The sequence below is a fragment of the Molossus molossus genome, unplaced genomic scaffold, assembly GCF_014108415.1.
Source record: "Molossus molossus isolate mMolMol1 unplaced genomic scaffold, mMolMol1.p scaffold_m16_p_15, whole genome shotgun sequence".
NCBI classification, from domain to species: domain Eukaryota; kingdom Metazoa; phylum Chordata; class Mammalia; order Chiroptera; family Molossidae; genus Molossus; species Molossus molossus.
Genome location: NW_023425350.1, coordinates 75162048 through 75185225, shown reverse-complemented (window position 1 = coordinate 75185225; position 23178 = coordinate 75162048). Strand labels below are relative to the sequence as shown.

The window sequence follows — 23178 nt, the reverse complement described above, 5'->3', positions numbered from 1 at the left end:
TATCTGATTAAAACATTTCTTTTCTTTCCTAGTACATGCAGCAGTGATAGAGATAGCGAGCATTTATTCTGTACTTGCTGAGCATATTGTGCTGCCCTGAGCCTGTGTATGTCAATTCTTTTCATCCTTACAACATCCTTGTTACATTTTATGAAGAGGTGATTGAGGTGCAGGGCTGTTAAGGACCATGGCCCAAGATGACACAGCTAGTCTGTAGCCTGAATGTGAAGCTAAATGGTCTGCTCCTGAGTCTTTGCTCTAAGCAACCAACACAGTCTGGCAAATCCTAAGGAGTCTGCTTGAAGGAATGGCACTGGCAGCTTCATTTATAACTGTCAGTTAATTTGAAGCAAGTTGCCACAAATATTTTTTAAACTTTTGCTATTCAAACCAGTACCTCTGAACATTTTTGTACATATCATCTTTGCACTCTTCTGGGAGTACATCTATAAAAAAATTCTGAGAGAATTTCCACTGTCCTCACAAAAGGTTGTACCAATTTACTCTCCCACCAACAATGGACTAAATTACCTCCTTGTTTTATCTCTATGACATTCATAAATGGTCATTAAGGTCATGAGACTGCACTTAATCACCAAGGAGACACATACATGTGGAAGAAGGACAGCCCTGGGATGTTTCAGTTTTAAGAGTTCAAAAAGCTGAAGAAACATGCAGTAGGTAGGAGGAAAGCCAGGAGAGTGTGGTGTCCAAATGAGGGAGTGGGGGAGTTTCAGGGAGTGGGAAATGATGAGCCACATCAAATGTGGCAACCGGAGGCTTCTGGTGAGCTTGGAGGGCCCCTTGGAGCTGAAGCTCAAACCTCCAAGGAAGGGGTGCCACTTGGCTGTGCCGGTATCCCTGAATTTGGAAGAGGGTCTCGTGGGCTAATGACTCAAAGGACATGTTGGTTGGTGCTGGTGTCTCTGAAGGACACACAGTGAAGCTGGTTTTGTGAGTGTGAGAAAAAGTACAGATCGAATGGAGCTACTGCTATGGGTAGGACCTGTCATGTCTGGGAGGAAGAAGCGCTGCTGGGTGACACAGAAATAGGAAGCCGACAGAAAGAAGCAAGTCCCTTCTCCCTCTAGCCCTGCAGTCTCCTCCTGGTGCCCCCTGTTGATGGATCCCAACAGCAAGCTGCTGGCAAAGCCGAAATGTGGCCCCAGACCCAGCATCACAGAGAAAGGATAGAAGGTAGGTTTGGAGCTCAGAGGCAGGAGCTTAATAACTGGCAGAGAGGTAAAGTGTCATAATCTCTACTTCCGAAAAAGTTGGAGGTGGGGGTGGTTAGAGAAAGAAAATATGCAAAATGCTACCCATTGGGGAATCTAGGTAGAAGTTACATGGAGATTCATATCACTGTTTCAGCATTCTTGTAGGCTTGAAGTTTTTCATAATAAATGGAAAGAAACTGAGTATAGGCTGCTGTTTTAAAGAGGAATGCATTGACAAATGGAGGGGAAAGTAAAGTCTAGAAGTTTCGTATTTTTTTAAATGGGAGACTTAATAGCATGTTTGTCTATTGATGCAATAATCTAGTGGGAAGGAATTATTGCCAATGCAGAAAATAATGGAGAAATGTTAGCATGGCATCCTTGAACACATGGGAAGGGAAGGGAAGAGGATGGACACCATGGATGGGCCGGACCAAGGAGCCCATGCCAATGGGAGATGGGTGCATGTTTCCATTCTGGATGTTCTCTTCTGGTTGAGTGGTCCCCCCCACTCCCACCCCAGTGAAATAGGAAGCCAGATCATCAACTGACAGAGTGTTGGAGGTTTGAGGAGAGAAAAAGGTAGGAAAGAGTCATCTGGGGGTAAGAAAATGGACTAGGAAAATATAGTTCATTTGCCAGACAACACTTAGGGTCCACCTGATGGATTTGAAGTGAGGTCAACATGACTTTGTTTCTTCACTGTGACTGGCTATGAGGGTGTAAGTGTAGAGTAGGCAAAAAGTCGGATTTAACAGAATTGTGTTTAGCTGAGTGAATGTGACAGAAAGAGGCTGGAGTTAAGAGCATGTGCACAAGAGTGGTCACAATCATTGCTAATGGAGTTTTAGCTGGGAAAGAAGGCAGTGAGGGGCAGCATAAAGCCATTTGATCAGTAGATGTGGGGCCTGGTGGGATCAGAGACTTGGTGTTGGAGACACCAAGTTGTAGGCTATAAAGGTGGGAGGTGGTTATCAGAGGCACTTAGAATTGAGGGTATGGAGAGGTGACAGTCATGGTTACTGGTTCAGTTTGGAGCAAAAGGCAGAGGAGATGTGGAGGTCATGCTAGGGCCTCTCTTGAGTCCCAGGATCTTAGGATGAAGCTCAAGACCATAGAAGGAGAGGATATCAAGGAACTGGCAGACCACAATGTTGGATGAATCTACATATAGATATTGCAATCACTGAAATCTACGACGGCAGTAAAGTTAGAAAATATGAGCCAAGAGCTAGTATTAACATCTCCCAAGAAGGGGTAGGCCTAGGGATTATAACACAGATGGGCGAGGGTTATAAAGTCTGATGTTATGTTCAAAGCTGAGGGTTTTAGAAATCAGGAAGAGCAGTTGAGAAGCTTCAGTGAAGAGCAGGGAAGTCACTAGACCTTGCTGGGCCAGTGGTTTGAGTGTGGCGGGGAAGGAAGCAGCACCCTAGAGAGGCCTACAGTGCAAGCAGTATCCTTGGGTGAGCACTGTCTCATTTACAGTGGTGCTCCACAGCCTTTTGTCATTGTCTCCCACCCTTCAGAGCCTTTTAGATATTTTGTTCTTACCCCTCCCCCCTTGAAATTAATTATTAAGAAATAAGGGTTGAGGTTTGGAGAGCCACAAATAATTATACTTGCTCAGATTTTTTTTCACCCTCTCTCAAGAATTTTTAGCCCCTTGAGAGTGGTATCCCTCCCGCTGAGAATAAATGAGTTAGAGCACGTAGGTGGCAAGAGGAGTGGGGACTAGGACTTATGTTGATGACTAAGGGCCCTGGAGGGAAGCATCAGCTGTTAGAAAGGAGGACATGGGTCCGAAGGGGGGTCGGCAATGTACAGGATTTAGAGCCTGGGAAATACAGAACCCTGGGATCTTAGGTCTTTTATGTGTGGCAAATAAGGGCAATAATGTGATTCGTCTTGTTGGTCTCGCAGCAGATGGTAGTAGTAAGGTTGAGAGGATGGGGCTAGGTTGACTCTGAGTGGTGGGGCAGTTCCACTCTGGGCTGCCCGGTGATACAGTCAGTGTTGGTGTGAGGACTGTGTGTGGATGTGCAGGGAGGGGAGAGGCAGGGTGGCAGGCGTTCTGGGGGAGGGAGCCAGTGTTGACCTTAGGTGGCACCATACTTGTAGGCAGATGATGTGATGTTCTGATCCTGGTCCCACTGTCTTAGTTGTGTGACCTGCGGAAAGGTTCTGAATCTCACTTTGTTAAACTATTAGGCAGCACTGATGTCACCCACACGCAGGTTTTGTGTTAGAGAATCAGGTGATGGCAAAGTGTTTTATCCATGTAGTGTGCTGAACGCATCTGGAGAGGAGCCATGAAATCATCTCCCCTCTTCCTTTCCTTTCCCAAGTCCTCCTTGTTTTTTTCTCCTCTGATTATCTGAATATTGATTTCACTGTCATTCTTTCTTTTGCTTCTGGTTCTGCAGTAAAATGTTTTATTCAACAGTAGGGTTGGGAATTCTGTTTTCAACCATCTTATTTCTTACCAGGCAGACCCAGTACTGGGGAGCCTGAGAGGCTTGCAGCCGCCTCTCGTACTATAGAGACAGGCGAGCAAGCAGCGCTGCTCCCCTGAGCTGGCTGTTCGGGCTGTGGTGTGTTTATGCCAAGTGAAATCAGTCTTCAGCACCAAGTACCCCAGTCCTGGAGAGCTGGGTTTGCTCTGTCATCTGCCATAAACTTGTAGCAGCCAAAGGTACGGATAATGAAAAAGTGAGGGAGAGGGGGGCAATTACAAACTTAGAATTTGAAGTTTCAATTGTTTATTGAAGTTGAGGTCGCTTGGAGGTGGTGTGGAAATTAGAGAGCAGCTGTTCGTGGTATGTCTAGACTGGCGAGAACAGTGTGTGTGAGCTCACCTGTTTCGGACACAGCTCTCTACTGTGTGCTCAGTTTATGGAAGAGGTGGACTGTGAACTGGGCCTTGAAGGTAGGGTAGGTCTTTGACAGGTGGGCATTGCCAGAAAGGTGATTCTAGGCAGAAGCAGAAGCACCAGCCACAAACAGGGAAGTTTTGGTTCTTGAGGGACCTGGGCAGTATACATGTCAGCTGGAGTTGGGGATTTACCCTGAGGCTGAAACAGCCCGAGACTTTACATGCATCTGCCGCCTACCACAGCCTTCTTTACTGTTTTTCTTCCTTGCTGTGGACCCTTGTTTCAGAAGGTTCATCTAGCTCTGGCCGGGTAACTCAGTTGATTGGAGTATTGTCCCTACACCAAGAGGTTGCGGGTTTGATGCCTGGTCAAGGCATGTATGGAGGCAACCAACTGATGTTCCCTCCCCCCCTCCCCCCCGTCTTTCCCTCTCTCTCTCTCTTTCTCTTCTTCTCTTGCTCTAAAATCATTGAACATATCCTCGGGTGAAGATAAAAAAAATTCATCTACCCAGACTGCAGCCAGCAGTAATTCATTTTCTCACGAAATTACTCAAAGACGTCAGTCAGATCTAATGTACATGAAAGAACCATTGTTCTCACACTGGCATGATATGATTCTAGATAAAAATGAGGAAAATTATCTTAGTGTTTTCAGCTTTAATATGGGTCATTGCACAGTTTCCATGTTAACTCTTTGAAATGCTGGGTTTTGTTATTCAACACACAAGCCCTCTGCTTAGCATCTGAGGAAGGGAATAGAGACCAAAGACAGGGTTAACTCAGCTGAAGACTGAGGACTGTGATGGTGGTAGTGGGGTGGGAAGGAAGGGATAGATGGTGGAGATGCACTGGGAGGAAAACCCACCGAACTGCGTGACTGACTGGGTGAGGCGACAGGGAGAATGTGTAGGGACACATGTGCCACCCTGGGGCTGTTGAGATGGGTTATTGGGAAGATAAGAGGAGACTCTCAGTTCTGGTGAGGTCAGGCTCAGAGCTCAGGGAGCCAGGAAAGACCAGAGAGCCACATCTGTCATCATATCCAAGGCTTCTCTCCCCATAGTAGCTACATCCTGAGATATCAGGAAGACCTGTGAACCCAGTGCCCAACCTATTCCTGTGACAAAGCCACATGTAGAGTCCCAGATGACTTCTCCTTTCTTGCCACATGTGCATGTACTTTGCCCTGTCCCCGTTCTTATGTCCTGTGCTTGCTTTGGGCTTGGTGTCACATGGCTGTACCATTCTTGCTTTTCAACCCAACCTGGGGGGCCTTCTTACCACCTCTCCCTGCTTTACCCAGCCTTCTAGCCTGGCTGACTACCTGTTCTTTGCCTGGATCTCTTGGTTGCATTTTCCCAAATCTTTTTTTTTTTTTTTTAACTTATCTTTATTGTTGACCGTATTACAGATACCCCCCCCCCTTTCCCCTCATTGACCCCCCTCCTCCCCAATCCTGCCCCCCTTCTGCCTTCCCCACACTATTGTTTGTGTCCATTGGTCATGCATATATGCATAGAAGTTCTTTGGTTTATCTCTTCCTGCCCTCCCTCCCCCCTTCCCTTTGAGGTTCATCAGTCTAACAACCAATTCCTTCATCTTCTTTACCCATCCCCCAGGTCCCCTCCCATTTGGCAAGCAACAAAAAGTTCTCTGTATCTTCGAGTCTGTTTCTGTTCTGCTTGCTCTTTTGTTTGTAGATTCAACTGTTGATAGGTATGTATTTATTGCCATTTTATTGTTCATATTTTTGTTCTCTTTCAAGAAGACCCTTCAGCATTTCATATAATACTGGTTTGGTGATGATGAACTCCTTTAGCTTTTTCTTGTCTGGGAAGTTCTTTATATGTCCATCGATTCTAAATGACAGCTTTGCAGGATAGAGTACTCTTGGTTGTGGGTTCTTGCTTTTCATCACTCTGAATCTCTCTTGCCACTCCTTTCTGGCCTGCAAAGTTTCTTTTGAGAAATCAGCTGACAGTCTTATGGGTGCTCCTGTTGTAGGTAACTAACTGCTTTTCTCTGCTGCATTTAAAATTCTCTCTGTGTCTTTAACCTTTGGCATTTTGATGATGGTGTGTCTTGGTATGGACCTCTTGGGGTTCATCTTGTTTGGGACTCTCTGTGCTTCCTGGACTTGTATGTCTGTTCCTTCACCAAGTTAGAGAAGTTTTCTGGCATTATTATTATTTTTTTCTATTCTTAACTCATCTTTATTGTTGAGTGTATTATGGATGTCCCCCCTTTTTTCCTCATTAACTCCTTCCTCCCTAATCCCACCCCCCTCCAGCCTTCCCCACACTATTGTCGGTGTCCATTGTTTATGCATATATACATAGAAGTTCTTTGATTTATCTCATCCCCCCCCTTTGAGGTTCATCAAATTTGTACTTCTTAATTCCTTCATCTTTTTTACCCATTCCCCCAGCCCCCACCCATCTGGCAAGCCATAAAAAGTTTTCAGTATTTATGAGTCTGTTTTTGTTCTGCTTGCTCATTTTGTTTGTAGATTTAATTGTTGATAGATATGTATTAATTGCCATTTTATTCATATTTTTGTTCTTCTCCTCCTTTGAGAAGACCCTTCAGCATTTCATATAATATTGGTTTGGTGGTGATGAACTCCTTTAGCTTTTTCTTGTCTGGGAAGTTCTTTATATGTCCATCGATTCTAAATGACAGCTTTACAGGATAGAGTAGTCTTGGTTGTAGGTCGTTGCTGTTCATCACCTTGAATATCTCTTGCCACTCCTTTCTGGCCTGCAAAGTTTCTTTTGAGAAATCAGCTGACAGTCTTATGGGTGCTCCTTTGTAGGTTACAGACTACTTTTCTCTTGCTGCTTTTAAAATTCTCTCTGTGTCTTGAACCTTTTGCATTTTGATGATGATGTGTCTTGGTGTGGACCTCTTCGGGTTCATCTTGTTTGGGACTCTCTGGGCTTCCTGGACTTGTATGTTTGTTTCCTTCACCAAGTTAGGGAAGTTTTCTGTCATTATTGTTTCAAATAGGTTTTCGATTTCTTGTTCTCTCTCTTCTCCTTCTGGCATCCCTATTATGCAAATGTTGGCACACTTGAAGTTGTCCCAGAGGCTCCTTACACTATTCTCATTTTTTTTTTATCCTCACCCGAGGACGTTTTTTCGATATTTTTTGTTCAGATAGAGTGGGAGGGAGAGAGAGGAAGAGAGAGAGAGAAACATCGATGTGAAAGGGACACATCGAGTGGCTACCACCCACACGACCCAACCAGGGCCGGGGACAAACTGCAACCGAGGTACATGCCCTTAGCGGAACCAAACCCGGGTCTCTCTAGACCGCAGGCCAACGCTCTAACCGCTGAGCCAAACCAGCCAGGGCTATTCTCATTTTTTTGTATTCTTTTTTTCTTCTTGCTGTTCTGATTAGGTGTTTTTGCTTCCTTATATTCCAAATAGATGGTTTGCTTCTTGCTTTACCTACTCTACTATTGAATCTGTGTAAATTATTCTTTATTTCAGTTAGTGCATCCTTTGTTTCTGACTGGTCCTTTTTTATGTTGTTGATGTTCTCACTAAGTTCCTTGAAGGTCTCCTTAAGTCCCTTGAATGTCTCACCTAGTTCCTTGAGCAACCTTTTAACCTATTTTCTGAACTGTGCATCTGATTGAGAGCTTATCTCCATTTTGGTTAATTCTTTTCCTGGAGTTTTGTTCTTTTCTTTCATTTGGGACATATTTCTTTGTCTCTTCATTTGGGCTGCTTCCCTGTGATTGTTTCTATGTATTAGGTAGAGTTGCTGTGTCTCCTAGGCTTCATAGGGTGGCCTACTGTAGTAGGTGTCCTGTCGGATCCAGTGGCACAGCTTCCCTGATCGCTCCAGCTGGGCCCTTGAGGTGCACCCCTAGTGTGGACTGTACACTTTTCTGTTGTAATTGAGTCTTGATTACTTTTGGCATGTCAATGGGAGGGATTTACTCAGACTAATCAGCTGCAAGGATCACAGGACTGGCTGTGCCCACTGGCCTCTGGCCTCTGACTCCCTTGGAGGATCAGCTGTGTAGGGGCCCACCACACAGAGCTAGATTTACTTCATCAGGGCTCTGGTACCCCCTGAGTCCACTCATTGAGTGTGTCACTTGTGGAGGTGGTTGGGTGGTGGTGTTTTGATGTGGTGTGGAGCTGTCCACTGGGTGTGCTGGCTCTGCGGCAAGGTCAGCCACTGCCTGTGTTCTACCCAGGGCCACCAGACAGAAGCTACAAAGTGATCTGCTGATGGCTGCTTCTTGTACTGGGCTTGGAGGTGCCCAGGAAAAGCCGAGTTGTGAACCAAGGCTGGCTGCTTCTGGTGCCAGGCTTGGGGCCACTTAATGAGAAGCATGCGGCTCACTGAGACCAGATGCTGCTTGTTTGAGAGATTTTAGGAAACTCTGAAGCAGGATCCAAGACAGACCAATCCTATGCTAAAACCTTTGGAAACAGCTTGGGTGGGCCCAAAAGTTGGGCGGGGCTGGGTCTCAGGGAATCACCAGGGCAGGGCAAACAGTGTGAGCCAGGTTGCTGGAGTCCCAGATATGGCACCTGTTTGCCAGCCTCGTGGGGCCGGGCTCACCAAAGGAACAGCGGCCTCCCACAGCATGTCTATCTAGGAGAAAGCTGCCCCTCCAGCTCTCACACCAATGCCGAACAATTTAGTTCTTTCCCATATGTCTCTGGTGCCTTTCAAGCTGCCTCCCCAACACTGGAGCCCAGTAGGAGCGAGTCCGAGTAAAGGGCACGGGCCCTTTAAGAGGAGCTGCCTGGGGCTCCCGCAGCCTCAGCCTCCCTCAGCCTCAGTTCCCACTGGTTTTTCCAGCCAGAAGTTATGGGACTTCTCTTCCTGGCACTGGAACCCTGAGCTGGGTGCCTCGTGTGCGACGGAGACCCCCCCCCTTTTCCTCAGAAGGACCTTCACAGCCAAGATGTCCTCCTGATTTTTATCTACTGCAACGTGTGGGACCAGTCTGTCCGCGCCTCCGCCCCTCCTACCAGTCTCATGTGACTTCTTTAATTTCGTAGTTTTAGGACTTCCGTTCAGCTCGATGTCAGGTGGTTCTGAATGATGGTTGTGTTGTAGTTTAGTTGTCATTTTGATGTGGTTGTGGGAGGAGGTGAGACCGCATTTACCTACGCCACCATCTTGACCGGAAGTCTCGCATTTTCCCAAATCTTTAACAATATTTCTGGTCTGAGGAGTAGTGGGATCTGGTGGACAGAGCCATCACACAGGCTTTTTAAGTCAGCAGAATTTGTTGATAGCATTCCACTAGAAGAAGCCATTTAACAATGGTGACTCATGGAAAGAGACCCACAGAAGGTTACTGTTCAGGCTTCAACAAATGTTTTGTTGACATGTTGTAAGCCTGTGGTCACACACTGGGTACTTCAGAGGTATCCATTTATCCATCTGACTCCATACAGCCTTTCTTTTGAACTGGTATCTGTTGGGTTGGGCCTTTGCCTGAGCAGTTAGATTATGTGCAGAAACACTTCAACCCAGTATGTACAGCTATGATGAACAGGCCCAGTGAAGGGCTTTGATTTTTTGGCTCTATCCCATAACCTTGGGTTCCCTGTGTTTGTGCTCAGATTGACCCCCTGTTTCAGAAGACAGCAGCCTCGTTTGATGAGTGCAGCACAGCAGGGGTGTTCCTCTCCACCCTCCACTGCCATGACTACAGAAGCGAGCTGCTTTTCCCTTCTGATGTCCAGACCCTCTCCAGTGCAGGGCCTCCTGAGATGCCAGATTTGGGTTGGGTAGAAATGACAGATTTAAAAGGTAAGTCCACACAATGCCTTTCACTGAGCATGTCAGTCATTAGAGTCGTGTCTTATAACAATCAGGTATAGAAAGTGCATCGCACTCTTATGTTTCTTTTTTAAATACCCAGAAGGTTCCTCTGGAGTGCCAAATTGGGCGCCTTATTGGGCAAAACTGACTTTCCCAACTTTCTGCAACATGCAGTCTAAAACAGTAGTAGTTTGTGCTACCCTGCTTCTGGCCTGTGTGTGCCTGTCTCAGATGCCCCATTAGCAGCCAGTTCACATAGTCACATATTGACGCCAACAGCTAACCTGGAGTGTCAGAGTTTGGACTTAGGAAAGGGGCTTTGAGAGACATGTCAAGTCAGAGGCGTCTCATTTTTATTTGTTACCAATCCAGGGGGACCTGCTGAGAAGTGGGCATTGGAAACTGTTCACAGATGCCTCTGTGGTGGTCTGAGAACAGACCTGCCCTGTTATGCAGCCTGGCAAGAATGTTAACCCCCTTCCGTCCTCTCCCCCCACTCCCCCACCCACTCATCCAATGCCTTCTCTTAATTTTTTTTTATCCTCACCTGAGGACATTTTTTTGCATTTATCTTCAGATGGAGAGAGGGAGGAAGAGAGAGAGAAACATAGATGTGAGAGTGACACAGCAAGTGGCCACCACCCACACAACCATAACCAGGGCTAGGGACAAACTGCAACCGAGGTACGTGCCCTTAGTGGGAACCGAACCCGGGACTCTCTGGTCCCCAGGCCAGTGCTCTAACTGCTGAGCTAAACCGGTCAGGACACTTCTTTTAGTCTTCTCTCAGATTTGCTAGGTAAAACAATTTTTTACTAACAAACTGTTTTCCAAGTTTATGTGCTCAGCTGGGGCTCTAATCCTGAGGCAGGTAATCTGTAGTCTGGGATTAAAATAACACTGATGATGGGCCATGGACTGAGCACACTTTAAGGGGGCGCTTTTGATTTCCTGACTATGGCAAAGGGCGTGGGATCCATTTCAGAGTCACAGGTAGGTACTTCAGGTTTCTGCTCAAGTGTTATACCGATCACTGGAATGCCCGCATACAGCCTACCTTTGTGTGTGGGGGTGGTGCTGTGCACCCACCCCTCCCGGAGAGCAGCCAGTCTCTGCCCGGGTACCCTAGGTGACTGCCTTCTTTTTTTTTAATCCTCACTCGAGGATATTTTTCCATTTTTTGTACAGATAGAGTGGGAGGGAGAGAGAGAGAGAGAAACATCGACGTGAAGGGACATATCGAGTGGCTGCCACCCGCACGACCGACCAGGGCCGGGGACAAACTGCAACCGAAGTACGTGCCCTTAGCGGGACCCGAACCCGGGTCTCTCCGGACCGCAGACCGACGCTCTAACCGCTGAGCCAAACCGGCCAGGGCGGTGACTGCCTTCTTCACCATCGTGCTGCTCTGATCCTTCTGGAGGTGAGGAGCATGCTCTGTTCACCTCTAGCCCTCTGTGCTCTCTGTCCTCTCCAGCACTCCTGCAGCAGTGTGCGGAAGACCGCCAGATCTGCCCCTCCCTGGCCGGGTTCCAGTTCACGCAGTGGGACAGCGAAACACATAATGAGGTGTGGTCATCCAGGGGACTTTTCAGGGCTCTGGGCATTTCTCCAGCACCTTGTGGTTTCAGTGAGACGGCATGCGATTAGTTCTGCCCAATGGGAACCAAAACTGGGCGTCATTGCCACGAGTACACAAAACATTTCTTTGGCACTTTTGTAGCAACTAAAACCCAGGGACAGCCGGGGTGGGGGGGTGGGGAGTGTAGGTAAGAGTAGGGTTGTGAGCTCCAGTGAGACCAGTGGACTGACAGTTGAATTCTGGGACCAGCTTTGAGCTCTCCTTGGATGAGGCAGCCCTCCCACTCCTGGGTACACATTTCTATCAGATTTCCTTTTTTTTTCCACTTTATAATAATTCTTTTTTATTAATTAATTTCTCTTTTTTCCCCCATTGACATCCTCTTCCCGATCCCGCCCCCTATCAGATTTACTCTTGAACATGGTTATCCCAGTGGCCACTGGTCCCTTGGGCTCTGTCAGGCTCGAGGAATTTCCTGCTCTTTGAGACTGAGTCCCTTGGCACAGAGTTTCCTGAGAAATTGTCACGTGTAACGCTTTCCTCTGTGTATTTTTAGCCTGGCCCCTTTAGCCTACTTACCACGACTTCCAAAACAAATGGTCTCCATGGACAACTCTTTTCTCTAAACATGTAGCTAATGATGCGCAGTCCTGTTTCACATTTTACAAAATGTGCCCAATGACAGGATAGCTCCATTCTGTGCTGCCCAGTATAAACTTCCTCTGTGCTTTTCTGCCGTGAGAACATTGGCTCCAGGGAGTAGGGAGGAGGCATATCCAGCGAGGCTCTTCCTCTAGTAGTGACCAAGGTGGTTATGGGAATGAGGAGAACACTCTCTTTGTCCCTCTAGTCTGTGTCGGCCCTGGTAGACAAGTTCAAGAAGAATGATCAGGTTTTTGACATCAACGCCGAGATAGAGGACAGTGACGGCGGGGACTTCCCTGACGGGCCTCTGGAGGATGACTTTGATGCCAACGACGAACCGGACCACATCGCCTCTGGGGATCACGCAGAGTTCAGGGGCTGGACGGAGCCCTGCCACAGTCAAAGCTGCCAGTAAGGCCACAGAAAATGTTCCCATGGGAATTTTCCCAGGTTTTCTGCTGGGACGGTCTCACCCCATTTCAGTGATCAGCAGGGCTTCTGTGCTGTGTTGTGCACGCAGGTGGGGCCATCCCACTCATGGTGGAATCCCACCTGCCTTTGAAATAGCTACTTCAGTGGTGGCTGTTGGTAGCACTTGCATTGGGTGGCGTGGAGGGTGCTCCCTTTCTGCACACTGCACTTGGTTCGGCTTTTGGCTCAATTGCTCCCTAGTTTAGATGGAAACAGGCTGATGTGTTGCTTACAGAAAAAACACGGGCCCTGGCCGGTTTGGCTCAGCGGTTAGAGCGTCGGCCTGCGGTCCGGAAAAAACATGGCCCCTGCATGAAGGACCAGGCAAAGTGGGCTGGGCAGTGTTGGGTTACTGGGGACAAGCAGAGCAGGGGAAACTCAATAGGGCAATAACATTGAGCATGTGGGGTGGGAAGAGATGTGATAAATTGGTCTGTAGTCATTTAAATTTTTTATTAATCTAGTAACTGTCTCAGAAAATCAGAACTTTGTTGGTCTTTATTATATGTACTTACCAGATTAGTGTTATTTTAATTTTAAATACGAATTGGAAGCAGGATCTCATGAAATCTATAGTGCTGAGGGCCCCCAAAGGTCTTGAATGGCCTGGGTATAGAACAGGCTCTCTGATAACACCTATGCCTATAAGAACAGCTTTGCAACCCTGGGATTGGGACAACTGAGTTGGTTGAGTATGAGTAAAACCTTAGAAGTAATCCAGTGTAACTTCCCACTGAGGCAAGAATCCTTTGGAGAGCATAGCTTTAATGTCTCCAGGCTAAGAGACTGCTTTCTTGAGCTCATTCTGTCTGCCCATGTGGAGAATGATTCGACTGGTTAATGTGTCTTCGAATTGGAGTGGGTGTCAAGGGGCTGGACATTTGGTACCTCAAGGCAAAGTTAGCACCTCCTTGCCTGATTTGTGCTACTGACCTGTGATTTGATCCCGTTCCCATCATTCCCATCCTGTCTTCTAAGAAGTGAGAAATGGCAGGCAGCTTAGTGAGACATTTTCAAATGTCAGAGAAGAGCTTTCACTCTTTAAGACAACAAGGTGGCGTCTGAGGAACTGATGGCAGCACAGTCCCTTTCATTGTTACTTTGCTAGGACTGTAGATGCTTGTTTTGAACAAGTGTCCCCATTTCTCTCCCTAGCTCCAGACAGAACAAACTCTTAAGACTCCATCCTAGTGAGTGCATTAGGGGCGGGGACTTAGGTTCTAGTTAGGGTTTTGTCCGTCTTGAGGTCTCATACCCGTGGTGTGGTGCTGGCCTGTTTTGGGAGTTCAGTGTTTGAACTGAACTGGGCCTGGCCCTGCCCTGGAAGCCATGAGATGTGGGGCAAGTGGCACCACCTTTGGGCTCCTTGTTTTCTCCAAGGGTTGGGACTAGATGATTATAGTGATATCTGATATTTATTGAGCTCCTTGTTCTGGCTTTGTGCCAGGCTGCTAGGGGCCTTACCTGCATTATTTTATATAACTTATATATAAAATGTAATCACTTAAACCTCACAACAGTTCTGTAATTAGGTCCTGTGTGCTCTGTTGACATGTGGAAACAGGCTCAGAGAGATTAAGTTATCCTGGCTGCACAAGTAAGCTGCGGATGGCAGCCTCCACACAGAGCATTTAGCTGAAAGTCTGAAGCCAGTCATGTGTCATCGTTTCCCCAGACCTCCCTGGGTGACCATCCTGTGCACCAGGGCTCAGCCCTGCACCATATAGAATGGTCTTCAGGGCAGGGTGGGGTGATGCTGGATTATAAATCCCCATGTGTGTCGGATGCCCACATTGTCTGTACCTGGCTGGCAACACTGACAGCTGTGCACAGTGTGAAGTGTGTGTGTGTACGGTGAAAAGGACACGGTTGAGAAAGTGCTCCATGTTTAGGAGCTGATTGGTGCACTCCGTCTTCCTGGTCTCTGGTGTGGGCGTGACTTTGTGAGGTGCTTGCTGTCCCAGGTCCAGGCCCAAACCACAGCCTGCCCAGTGCATGCAGGAGAGGTGTCTGCTAGGAGCCAGATGGGAGGAGACCTTTAACCTGAAAGTATTAGTGTCTGAACTGGTGCTAAACTGAAGGAAGGGTTTGGGGACTGGGGTGGAAGTGGAAGAAACAATTCCTGCAGGGGATTGGAGATGTTCGATGGAGGGGCAAGCCTTGAAAAAGGCTGTGGTTAGGTTAGTTGTTGAGTGGTGACCAGTAGGGTGCCTGCCACACAGCACTGTGTATTGTAAGAATTATAAATTGGCTAGAGTTCAAGTCTCCAGAGCCTTGGTCCAGCCCTGGCCCACAAACTCAGGATGGGAGCCAAACTCTATAGCTGTGCCTATCAGTTCCTAGTGATTCCCAGCATGACCACCAAAGCTTTAACAGAAGAATATCTGTGAGAATTGAGTGGGGATGCTTCCGAAGCCATCGTTCTCTGGACTTCACAGTACATGCAGTTGTTACTTAATAACATAGGCCAGGCATTCTGCAGGCTAGAAGTGTGAATTTTTAGTACATTTTAATCTTTTAAAAATATTTTTATTGATTTTTAGAGAGAGAGGAAGGGAGAGGGGTAGAGAGAAACATCGATAGAGCGAAACAGTGATTGGCTGCCTTCTGCACCGCACCCCCCCACCCCCACCAGGGGTTGAGTTATCAACCTGGGCATGTGCCCTGACCAGGAATCTTCCTTTCAGTAGACAGGAAGACGCACAACTGACAGCCACACTAGCCAGGGCAATCTTTAAAATTAATTAATTACACAATAAATATACAAATGCAATTTCCTGAGTTTTAAAAAAGGATTCTGTAAATAAAGGCAAAGTCCCCTTTTAACAAAGTTTTAGCTTATTCCATAATGTTTGATATAAAGGGGATTTATATTTATGTACGGCTTACTACCGGTAGAAAGCCTGAAGTTTTCATGTTAACCTTCCCTGTAGAGGGCAGTAGAGCAGTATTCACACACTTGCTGACGTCAGAGGCCTTTAGGAGAAAGCTACCTCACATATCCTAGTAATAAGCTGAAAGGGTGGAAAACCAAACCAAAACGTCCATGCTGGAATGGCCAGTCAGACACTTCACACACAGCAGAGAATGAAGCTAGATGGCTTAAGAGAGAGAGTACAAGCGGGACCCCCAGCATCTGTGGGATATACATTTGAACAACAGCTGCACTCTTAGTAGGAGCGCACCAGTTTCTGGAGCCCACCTTCATGGCAGGACCATGAGGACAGGGTGAGATGCCAGCTTGTGGTAGAAACCTGTATGTGGGAAGCCCCTCCCCCAGGCTGGCTGCAGGGGGTTGTGTCAGCTCCCCACTCCAGCAGCTCACTCTGTGTGGTCTTATGTAAAAACTTAGCTCCTTTCTACCTCTGTTTTTCTTGTCTTTCAAATGGATAAACTTGTATTTTATGAAGCACTTTGGAACGTCCAAAGTACTTGTGTAGATCTGATCATATTGTTATAAAATTAAGAGAACAAAACACTTTGATGAAGTAAAAAGGAAGGAGTTGTTAATGTGAAGTATTTGTATTGGACTTAGAAATGTTGCTTGTTTGTGGAAAGTAGGTAGGTGGAGCCTTCAGCTGCACCACACACTGCTTTACATGTACATACACAGTTGTATTGCATGTATCGATGTGGACATGATTGTACATGGAAAAACATTACTTCATGTGTGTTACAGGGAAGAAATGATTCCCCTTGGGGATGGAGATATTAGGACCATGTGCCCCCTTGTATCCATGAAACCTGGAGAATATTCCTATTTCAGTCCTCGCACCATGTCGATGTGGGCTGGGCCGGATCACTGGCGCTTCAGACCACGACACAAACGTATGTATTTTCAGCTGAAGCCTCTTAGAGAAGGAGATAGTGGAGGTGGCCAGCAGTCAGCAAGTCAGCTGAGGAAAGGAAATGCCAGTTGCTGTCCTGTTGAACCTCCTGGTCAGCTGCAAGTGCACGTAGACCAGCCAGCCTCCCAGTTGGCTGGACAGTCAGTTGGCCCGCCTGGGATGAGGGCTCAGTTAAGATTTAGGCCTCTGAGTGGGAAGAGTCAGGAGAGCTGGGCTCCTGACTTGGTACTGCCCTGTAGTATCCACGTGGCTTCAAACAATGGCTGCAGATGGGAATGACCTCTAGGCTCTGGGGGCCCATGTGAGTTACTGCACGAGGTGGCCTTGGGAGCACTCTCATGGGGGTTATGCCAGCATTGTGTGCTTTTCATTCCCTCTTTGAAAAGGAGGGATTGTTGTGTTTTATTATCTAAACCACAACTTATAAATTAAGGCTGAAAGCAGGTGCATGATTTGCCTTTCCCAACGCTTTAAGGTGCGGTTGGTAAGACTGCCAGCGTGCCTTGTGAGGTGAAATGGTGTAAGCCCCAGAAGTGAGCGGTAATGCTTTCTGTGTCCATTTCTGCAGATGATGCCGCCTTGAAATCAGAGAACAGAAAGAAGAGCACAAAGAAAGAATTTGAAATCAACTTTGACGATGACATTGACTTTGATGTGTATTTTGGAAAAGCAAAGGTTTGCTGGATTTATTGCCATTTGCTTGCTTAAGTTACTCTTTGCCCTCCTTTTTCCCGTTTAGATGTGATTTTTAAAAATTTGTTATTAATTTAACTTTTGAACAGATGACTTCATTGACCTTCAGTTCTTTTTTTTTTTTTTTATCCTCACCCAAGGACATTTTTCCATATTTTGTTCAGATAGAGTGGAAGGGCGGGAGGGAGAGAGAGAGAAACATCGATATGAAAGGGACACATCGAGTGGTTGCCACCCACACGACCCAACCAGGGCTGGGGACAAACTGCAACCGAGGCATGTGCCCTTAGCGGGAACCGAACCCGGGTCTCTCTGGACCGCAGGCCAACGCTCTAACCACTGAGCCAAACTGGCCAGGGCTTTTTTTTTTTTTTTTTTAATTTTAATATTTTCATATTCACAAGTATTTTTTTTTTAATATTTTTTCTTTATTGATTTTTAGAGAGAGAGGGAAAGAGAGATAGAAACATTGATGAGAGAGAACATTGACCGCCTCCTGCATGCTCTCACGGGTCCAAAACCTGGGCATGTGCCCTGACCAGGAATCAAACCAGCGACCTCTTGGTGCGTGGGTCGATGCTCAACCACTGAGCCACACCGGCTGGGACCCTTAGTTCTTAGAGGAATTGAGAAATAATCCCAAACTCACTGGGAGAGAGAATAAAGTTTAAAATATGAATAGTCTTGCAAAGTTGCTATATTACACAGAACTGGGGACTCTGATGTCAGATTAGTGCTGCCTATACCCTTCCCAAGCTCCTTCTAAAAAAGAATAGGTTTTAACCATTTTTATTAAAGATACCTAAAAATATATATATGTTTTCTATTACTAGGCTGCTACTACTCTGACCAAGTCCACTCTGGAGAACCAGAACTGGAAAGCCAGCACTCTTCCCACAGATTTCCACTATGAGACTGATAATCTGGTTCAGCTGCACCTCAAACCAGGCACCAGGGTAAGGCTGTTTCTTGGTTCCTCAAGGCTGCTGTTGTCAAGCCTGTGTACAGCCCAGAGGTGTCAGTGGCGGGTAGTGTTGACTGTCAGGCTGTGCCTTTGAGGAAAAGACCAGAGAGCATGCGGAGGAATGTGTTAGCCAAGAGGAGTTACCGGCAGATCCGGAGGGTGAGGCAGAGCTGAAGGGAAAAGCTCATAGGAATCAACATGTGTAGGAAATGCCTCACCTGGATAGAAGGCTGCACACAGGCCTACTAGTTGAAATGCTAGCGGGCTAAGCATAATCTTTTGTTGAGGTTTGTATAAGATGTGAGTTTTCTTTTATTTTTTTAAATTTTTCTTTATTGATTTTAGAGAGAGAGGAAGGGGGAGAGAGAGCGATAGATGGAAACATCAATGAGAGAGAACATCGATTGGCCGCCTCTTGTATGCTCCCCAACTGAGGATCAGGCCCACAACCTGGGCATGTGCCCTGACTGGGAATCGAATCAGTGACCTCTTAGTGCATGGGTCAACGCTCAACCATTGAGCTACACCAGCCGGGTGTGACTTGTTTCTTGATTCTCTCATGTTCTTGTTGATATTGTGGATTTACTAGCTGGATGCTTTTCCCAGCCCAGGTGCCTCTCCCACAATTAAGGTGTAGATGGGATCCCACTGTGGCTCGTGGGGTAATGGAGGTGCCGAGCACCTGACTGTGCAGTCCAGGGGTTTCCTAGAACTGCACAAGTGGCCTGGGTTCCTTCTACAACTGTCAGGATGAACATGTGACACTACCTGGTGCTGCATCCCAGGTACTGTTCGCTTCCTTTGCCTGAGGCTCTTCTGGTGATGCTAGGAGCAAGTGCATGTCCCTGTTGCTAGGGTGACCTGGCAGTAGGTCATGCCAAGTTCTGTTTGATGGGGAACCTCTGCTCATGTGAATTCCTGGTGGTTTTAGTCTTTGGTGTCAAGTGTACAGTCTACAGTTGCTCTTTCTTGTTTGCCTGTTCTTCCACAGGGTCTTAGTGATAGGTATTCAGTTCTCTGAATGTACCACTATCTCACATGCTGTTTTTATAAACAAATCCTGCTTGATTTTCTTTCTAATCAATACTGTTTGTTCACTTAACAGAAATACAGTTGACCCTTGATCAGCATGGGGGTTAGGGGGGCTGACCCCCCTCCCTCAGTAAAAAAAAAATTCATGTATAACTTGACTCCCTAAAAACATTACTAATAGCCTACTGTTAATCGGAAGCCTTACTGATAACATAGTCAGTTAACACATATTTTGTATGTTGTATGCATTATATATTGTATTCTTACAATAAAGTAAGCTAGGGAAAATAAAATGGCATTAAGAAAGTCACAAGGAAGAGAAACCACATTTACATTTATTGAAAAAGTCTGCATATAAGTGGACCTGCACAGTTTAAATTCGTGTTCAAGAGTCAACTGTACTCTTAAAAATGCAGAAAGAAATAACATACTGTTATATTTAAATTATACCTCAGTTTTTTAAATAAATGCAGAAAGATACAAAGTTGCAACAGTAGTAGCAACTATGACTACTGTGCAAATTGGTTAGATGCCAGCAGCAAGTTCTCTACTCAGAAAACAGCCCTGAGGGGAGCAGAGCCGGGCTGCTGGCAGCTGAAGGAAGATGGCGGGGCTCGTCCACCAGACCTGGCCCCGCTTGGAGTTGCTTGCGATTATTCACAAGAACAAATGTCCCCATGTGTAGCAGGGCAGCAGTCACTGGGGCTGCGGATCCCCTCACCCTTCCAGCAACACTGCACTAGGAAAATGACCTTTCAGCACTGGAAAGTGAATGCTAGACTAGTAAACGCTGTATTTACCTAGAAACTCAACAGATCACTAGCCATTCAGTTTAGTATCTTATCTTAACAGGATTCTAATAGCAGCCAGCCAGTACATGAGGGGTTTGAGTACCCTTCCTGAAACATTTACTATAGACCCTGGACAATTTAGGGTGTGTCCAGAGGAGAGTATATTCTAAATAGAGGGAGATTTAGAAATTGTCATACTTGGAGCAGTGGAAGAAAATGGGCATTTCTTTGTGTGTGTGTGTGTATTTTTTTTTTTAACTGCTTTGAGAGAGAGGAAGGGAGAGAGAGAAACATCGATCAGTTGCCTTCCGTATGCACCCTGACCAGGGATCTAACCCACAACCTGGGTATGTGCCCCAACCGGGAATAACCCACCACCTTTTCAATGTTGGTTGGCAATGCTCCAACCAACTGAGCCATGCTGGCCAGGGCAAAAAATTGGGCATTTCTTAATTTAATAAATAACTTGTTTAATATTATTTTTGGATTTGTATACAAGAACATTGAGTTTTGGAGGCTGCTTTTGGAGTATATAGTTGCATTAAAATATCGTGCTTTTGTAAACTGTACAGTTTTAATGCCATTTCTTTTCCCCAGTGACACACACCCCAGGTAACCATCACTGGTCTAGGGCCTGCAAATATCTGAAGGGCTATGGTAAGCAGGCACTCTCCAAAGAAGAGCTTTTTTTCCAAAATTTGTTTCCCTTTTTTCATTTTAGAGAGAGAGGAAGGGATAGGGAGAAAGATAGAAACATCGATGAGAGAGAACATCAATTGGCCGCTCCCTGCATGCCCCCCACTGGGGTTCGGGCCCACAACCTGGGCATGTGCCCTGGATGGGAATCGAACCAGCGACCTCTTAGTGCATGAGTCAACGCTCAACCACTGCACCACACCGACTGGGCAAGAAAAGACAGACTTGATCTGTGATGCTCTGGAAGGTGGGACAGGACCCTGGCTATGATAAAGGGAGGAGAGCTAGATGTTTCTCCCTGTAGCTCTGTGGGGAACAGCTGTTGGCTCATTGAAATAGCGGGTGGGTGATTTTATGTCAAAACTGTGCAAGCAGCAAAAAATTAACTTCTTTTCAGAAAGCTGTAGGCAGTCTTGATTTTAGTGAAGGAACCCTTTTTCAAATAAAATTGTGTACAGATTTCATTGCCAACCAGCTGCCCTGGTTTATTGGGGTTGATGGCGACCCTGAGCCCTACCTGGGCTTGCTCTAGTATGGAGTTGTGCAGTTTGGAAAGTCGGTTGAATTGGATGACGTCTGAGGGCTGTTATAACACTCAATCTGGGGGATTGAGCAGAAGAACCCAGCTGAGTGGTTGCTTTTCTAAAAATTGTTTTCTTCAGTTGTTCTTTTCTTCATTCTAGATACTTACAATAGCCCGAGGCCAGAAGGTGGGGACCGAGCATTATGAAGAAATTGGAGACTATGACTACAATAACCCTAATGACACCTCCAACTTCTGCCCTGGATTACAGGTAAAGGGAAAGAGCTCTGTCCTCTTGTCCAAGCTCCAGAATCTTTCTGTCCTGCTCCCATTGCCCCTGCCATGTGTCGGAGGCTGTAAGGTTTTAATCGGGTGGAGGTTTCAGATGCCTGCCCAGCCCCCGGCATCAGGGAACTGAGCAGAGCTGAGTAACAGCCAGAACCTGGCCCGTCTTACTGTTAATCCTGTTTGCAGAAAAGTGGACATGCTCCAGTACCCAGTCAACATGTGCATGAGGCTGTTAACATATGCAAAGCACCGGTATTAGCTATTTTGGGATTTTGAAAGAAAACATTTCCTGCTCTTAGGAGCTGATATTTTGGTCAGGGAGACAAAACTCATAGACATGAGAAAATGGTGGGTGCCAACAGGGAAAAAGGGTTCATGGGTGAGTCTCGGGAGACCAGGCTGTAGCTCTGATGTTGGTTCTCACAGTGTGAACTTGTTGGTCCTGGTTAGACTGGATAATATCCGTGTTCCCCCTATGAGTCAGCTGCTGAGACACGAGGGGAAATGACAGCATGGGAGATCACTAGGCTGCATCTGGGTCTCTGCATGTGGGAAGATGGAGAATTGGAAGGATAATTCATTCACTTTATTTTCTTACTTGGATGAGAGTTGGGTTTTTATATTTTAGTGTAAATCCAGATTGATCTCTTGACCAGTGTTTCTCAAACTTTCAGCGTAAGAGTCACTGGGAGAACTAATTAAAAATCCATTCCTGGGCCCCACCCCAGAGAGCTGATCGATTGCTGCTGGGCTCTGCCAGCATTGACTTTCCCACTGGCTCCCAGCAGGACTGCTGCTGGCCTGCTGACAGGTCATGCCATTTCAGGAATGCTTTCTGTAAAATTAAACCCCAAATTTGTTTGAAGTCAAGGGGACACTAGCAGTTGTGATGACTGTATTTTTAACTGTCATTGCACAGCCTTCTTATTAATAGGTGTCTCCCTTGTAGGGTTTAGGTACAACAGGAGGATGACTAGAGGTCCCCTGAAGTCCACCCTAGGCTGGCTCAGCATAACAGACCCCCTGCTCTTGCTGTGTAAATGCGGGCTCTCTTTCAGGGATATCTCTAAGCCCCTCCCACAGCTTCTGCCAAACATGAAGCGCCGTTTCCTTGCCCAGGCTGCTGACAGTGATTATGAAGAGTCGGGTGACTTATTTGTGGGACCAGTTGGGACCTCTGACCTCTCAGCTTATCCTTGCCATTCGCCTAAGACAACACAAGAGAGCGATGATTCACCTGACATCCAAGGATCAGACATTACTCATTACGGGGAGTCAAACCTGATCGCTGAGCCTCAGAAGGTAAAGATGGAGCAAGAATTCTGTCTCATGGTGTTCTGAGATCTGTGTCATTTCCTCCTGAATGAGTCAGGTTGGTCTGAGCTTGAGTTTTTAATACTCAGTTTTAAGCCATTGCTATCTATGCAAGTGGCTGATTCTTAAATAGGGCAGTGGGGATGAACAGCCTTCATCAGATTTGTGCAGCGAGCCCTCTCTGTAAAGGTTGTGATGAACCACATGACAACCCAGGCACACCCAGTGTGTGAGCCCAGGGTGCCAGCGGAGAGAGTGTTTCTGTGCTGACTGGCTGAGACTAGCTGTTTGGCTCTGGAAAATCTTGGCCAGGTTCAATTCATATTAAATTATCTTCATTAAGCATCTGTCTGTTTTGTAGCAGATGAGACTCACTCTTCTCTTTTACACTGGAGTTTCAGGTTAGCCTTACTGGACATACTTGACCAAG

At 46.5% G+C, this 23178-nt stretch overlaps 1 protein-coding gene across 1 annotated transcript in view; it reads left to right on the top strand.

Moving 5' to 3' along the window:
- NCAPH (non-SMC condensin I complex subunit H) overlaps positions 1–23178 on the top strand; it is a 39429-nt gene that overhangs the window by 9572 nt on the left and 6679 nt on the right. Inside the window, exons 7-14 of the mRNA XM_036263316.1 lie at positions 9700–9889; positions 11379–11470; positions 12334–12539; positions 16279–16427; positions 17016–17122; positions 17974–18096; positions 21307–21417; positions 22554–22736. Coding sequence (XP_036119209.1) covers positions 9700–9889; positions 11379–11470; positions 12334–12539; positions 16279–16427; positions 17016–17122; positions 17974–18096; positions 21307–21417; positions 22554–22736 — 1161 coding nt within the window. The remainder of the gene's footprint in view (positions 1–9699; positions 9890–11378; positions 11471–12333; positions 12540–16278; positions 16428–17015; positions 17123–17973; positions 18097–21306; positions 21418–22553; positions 22737–23178) is intronic.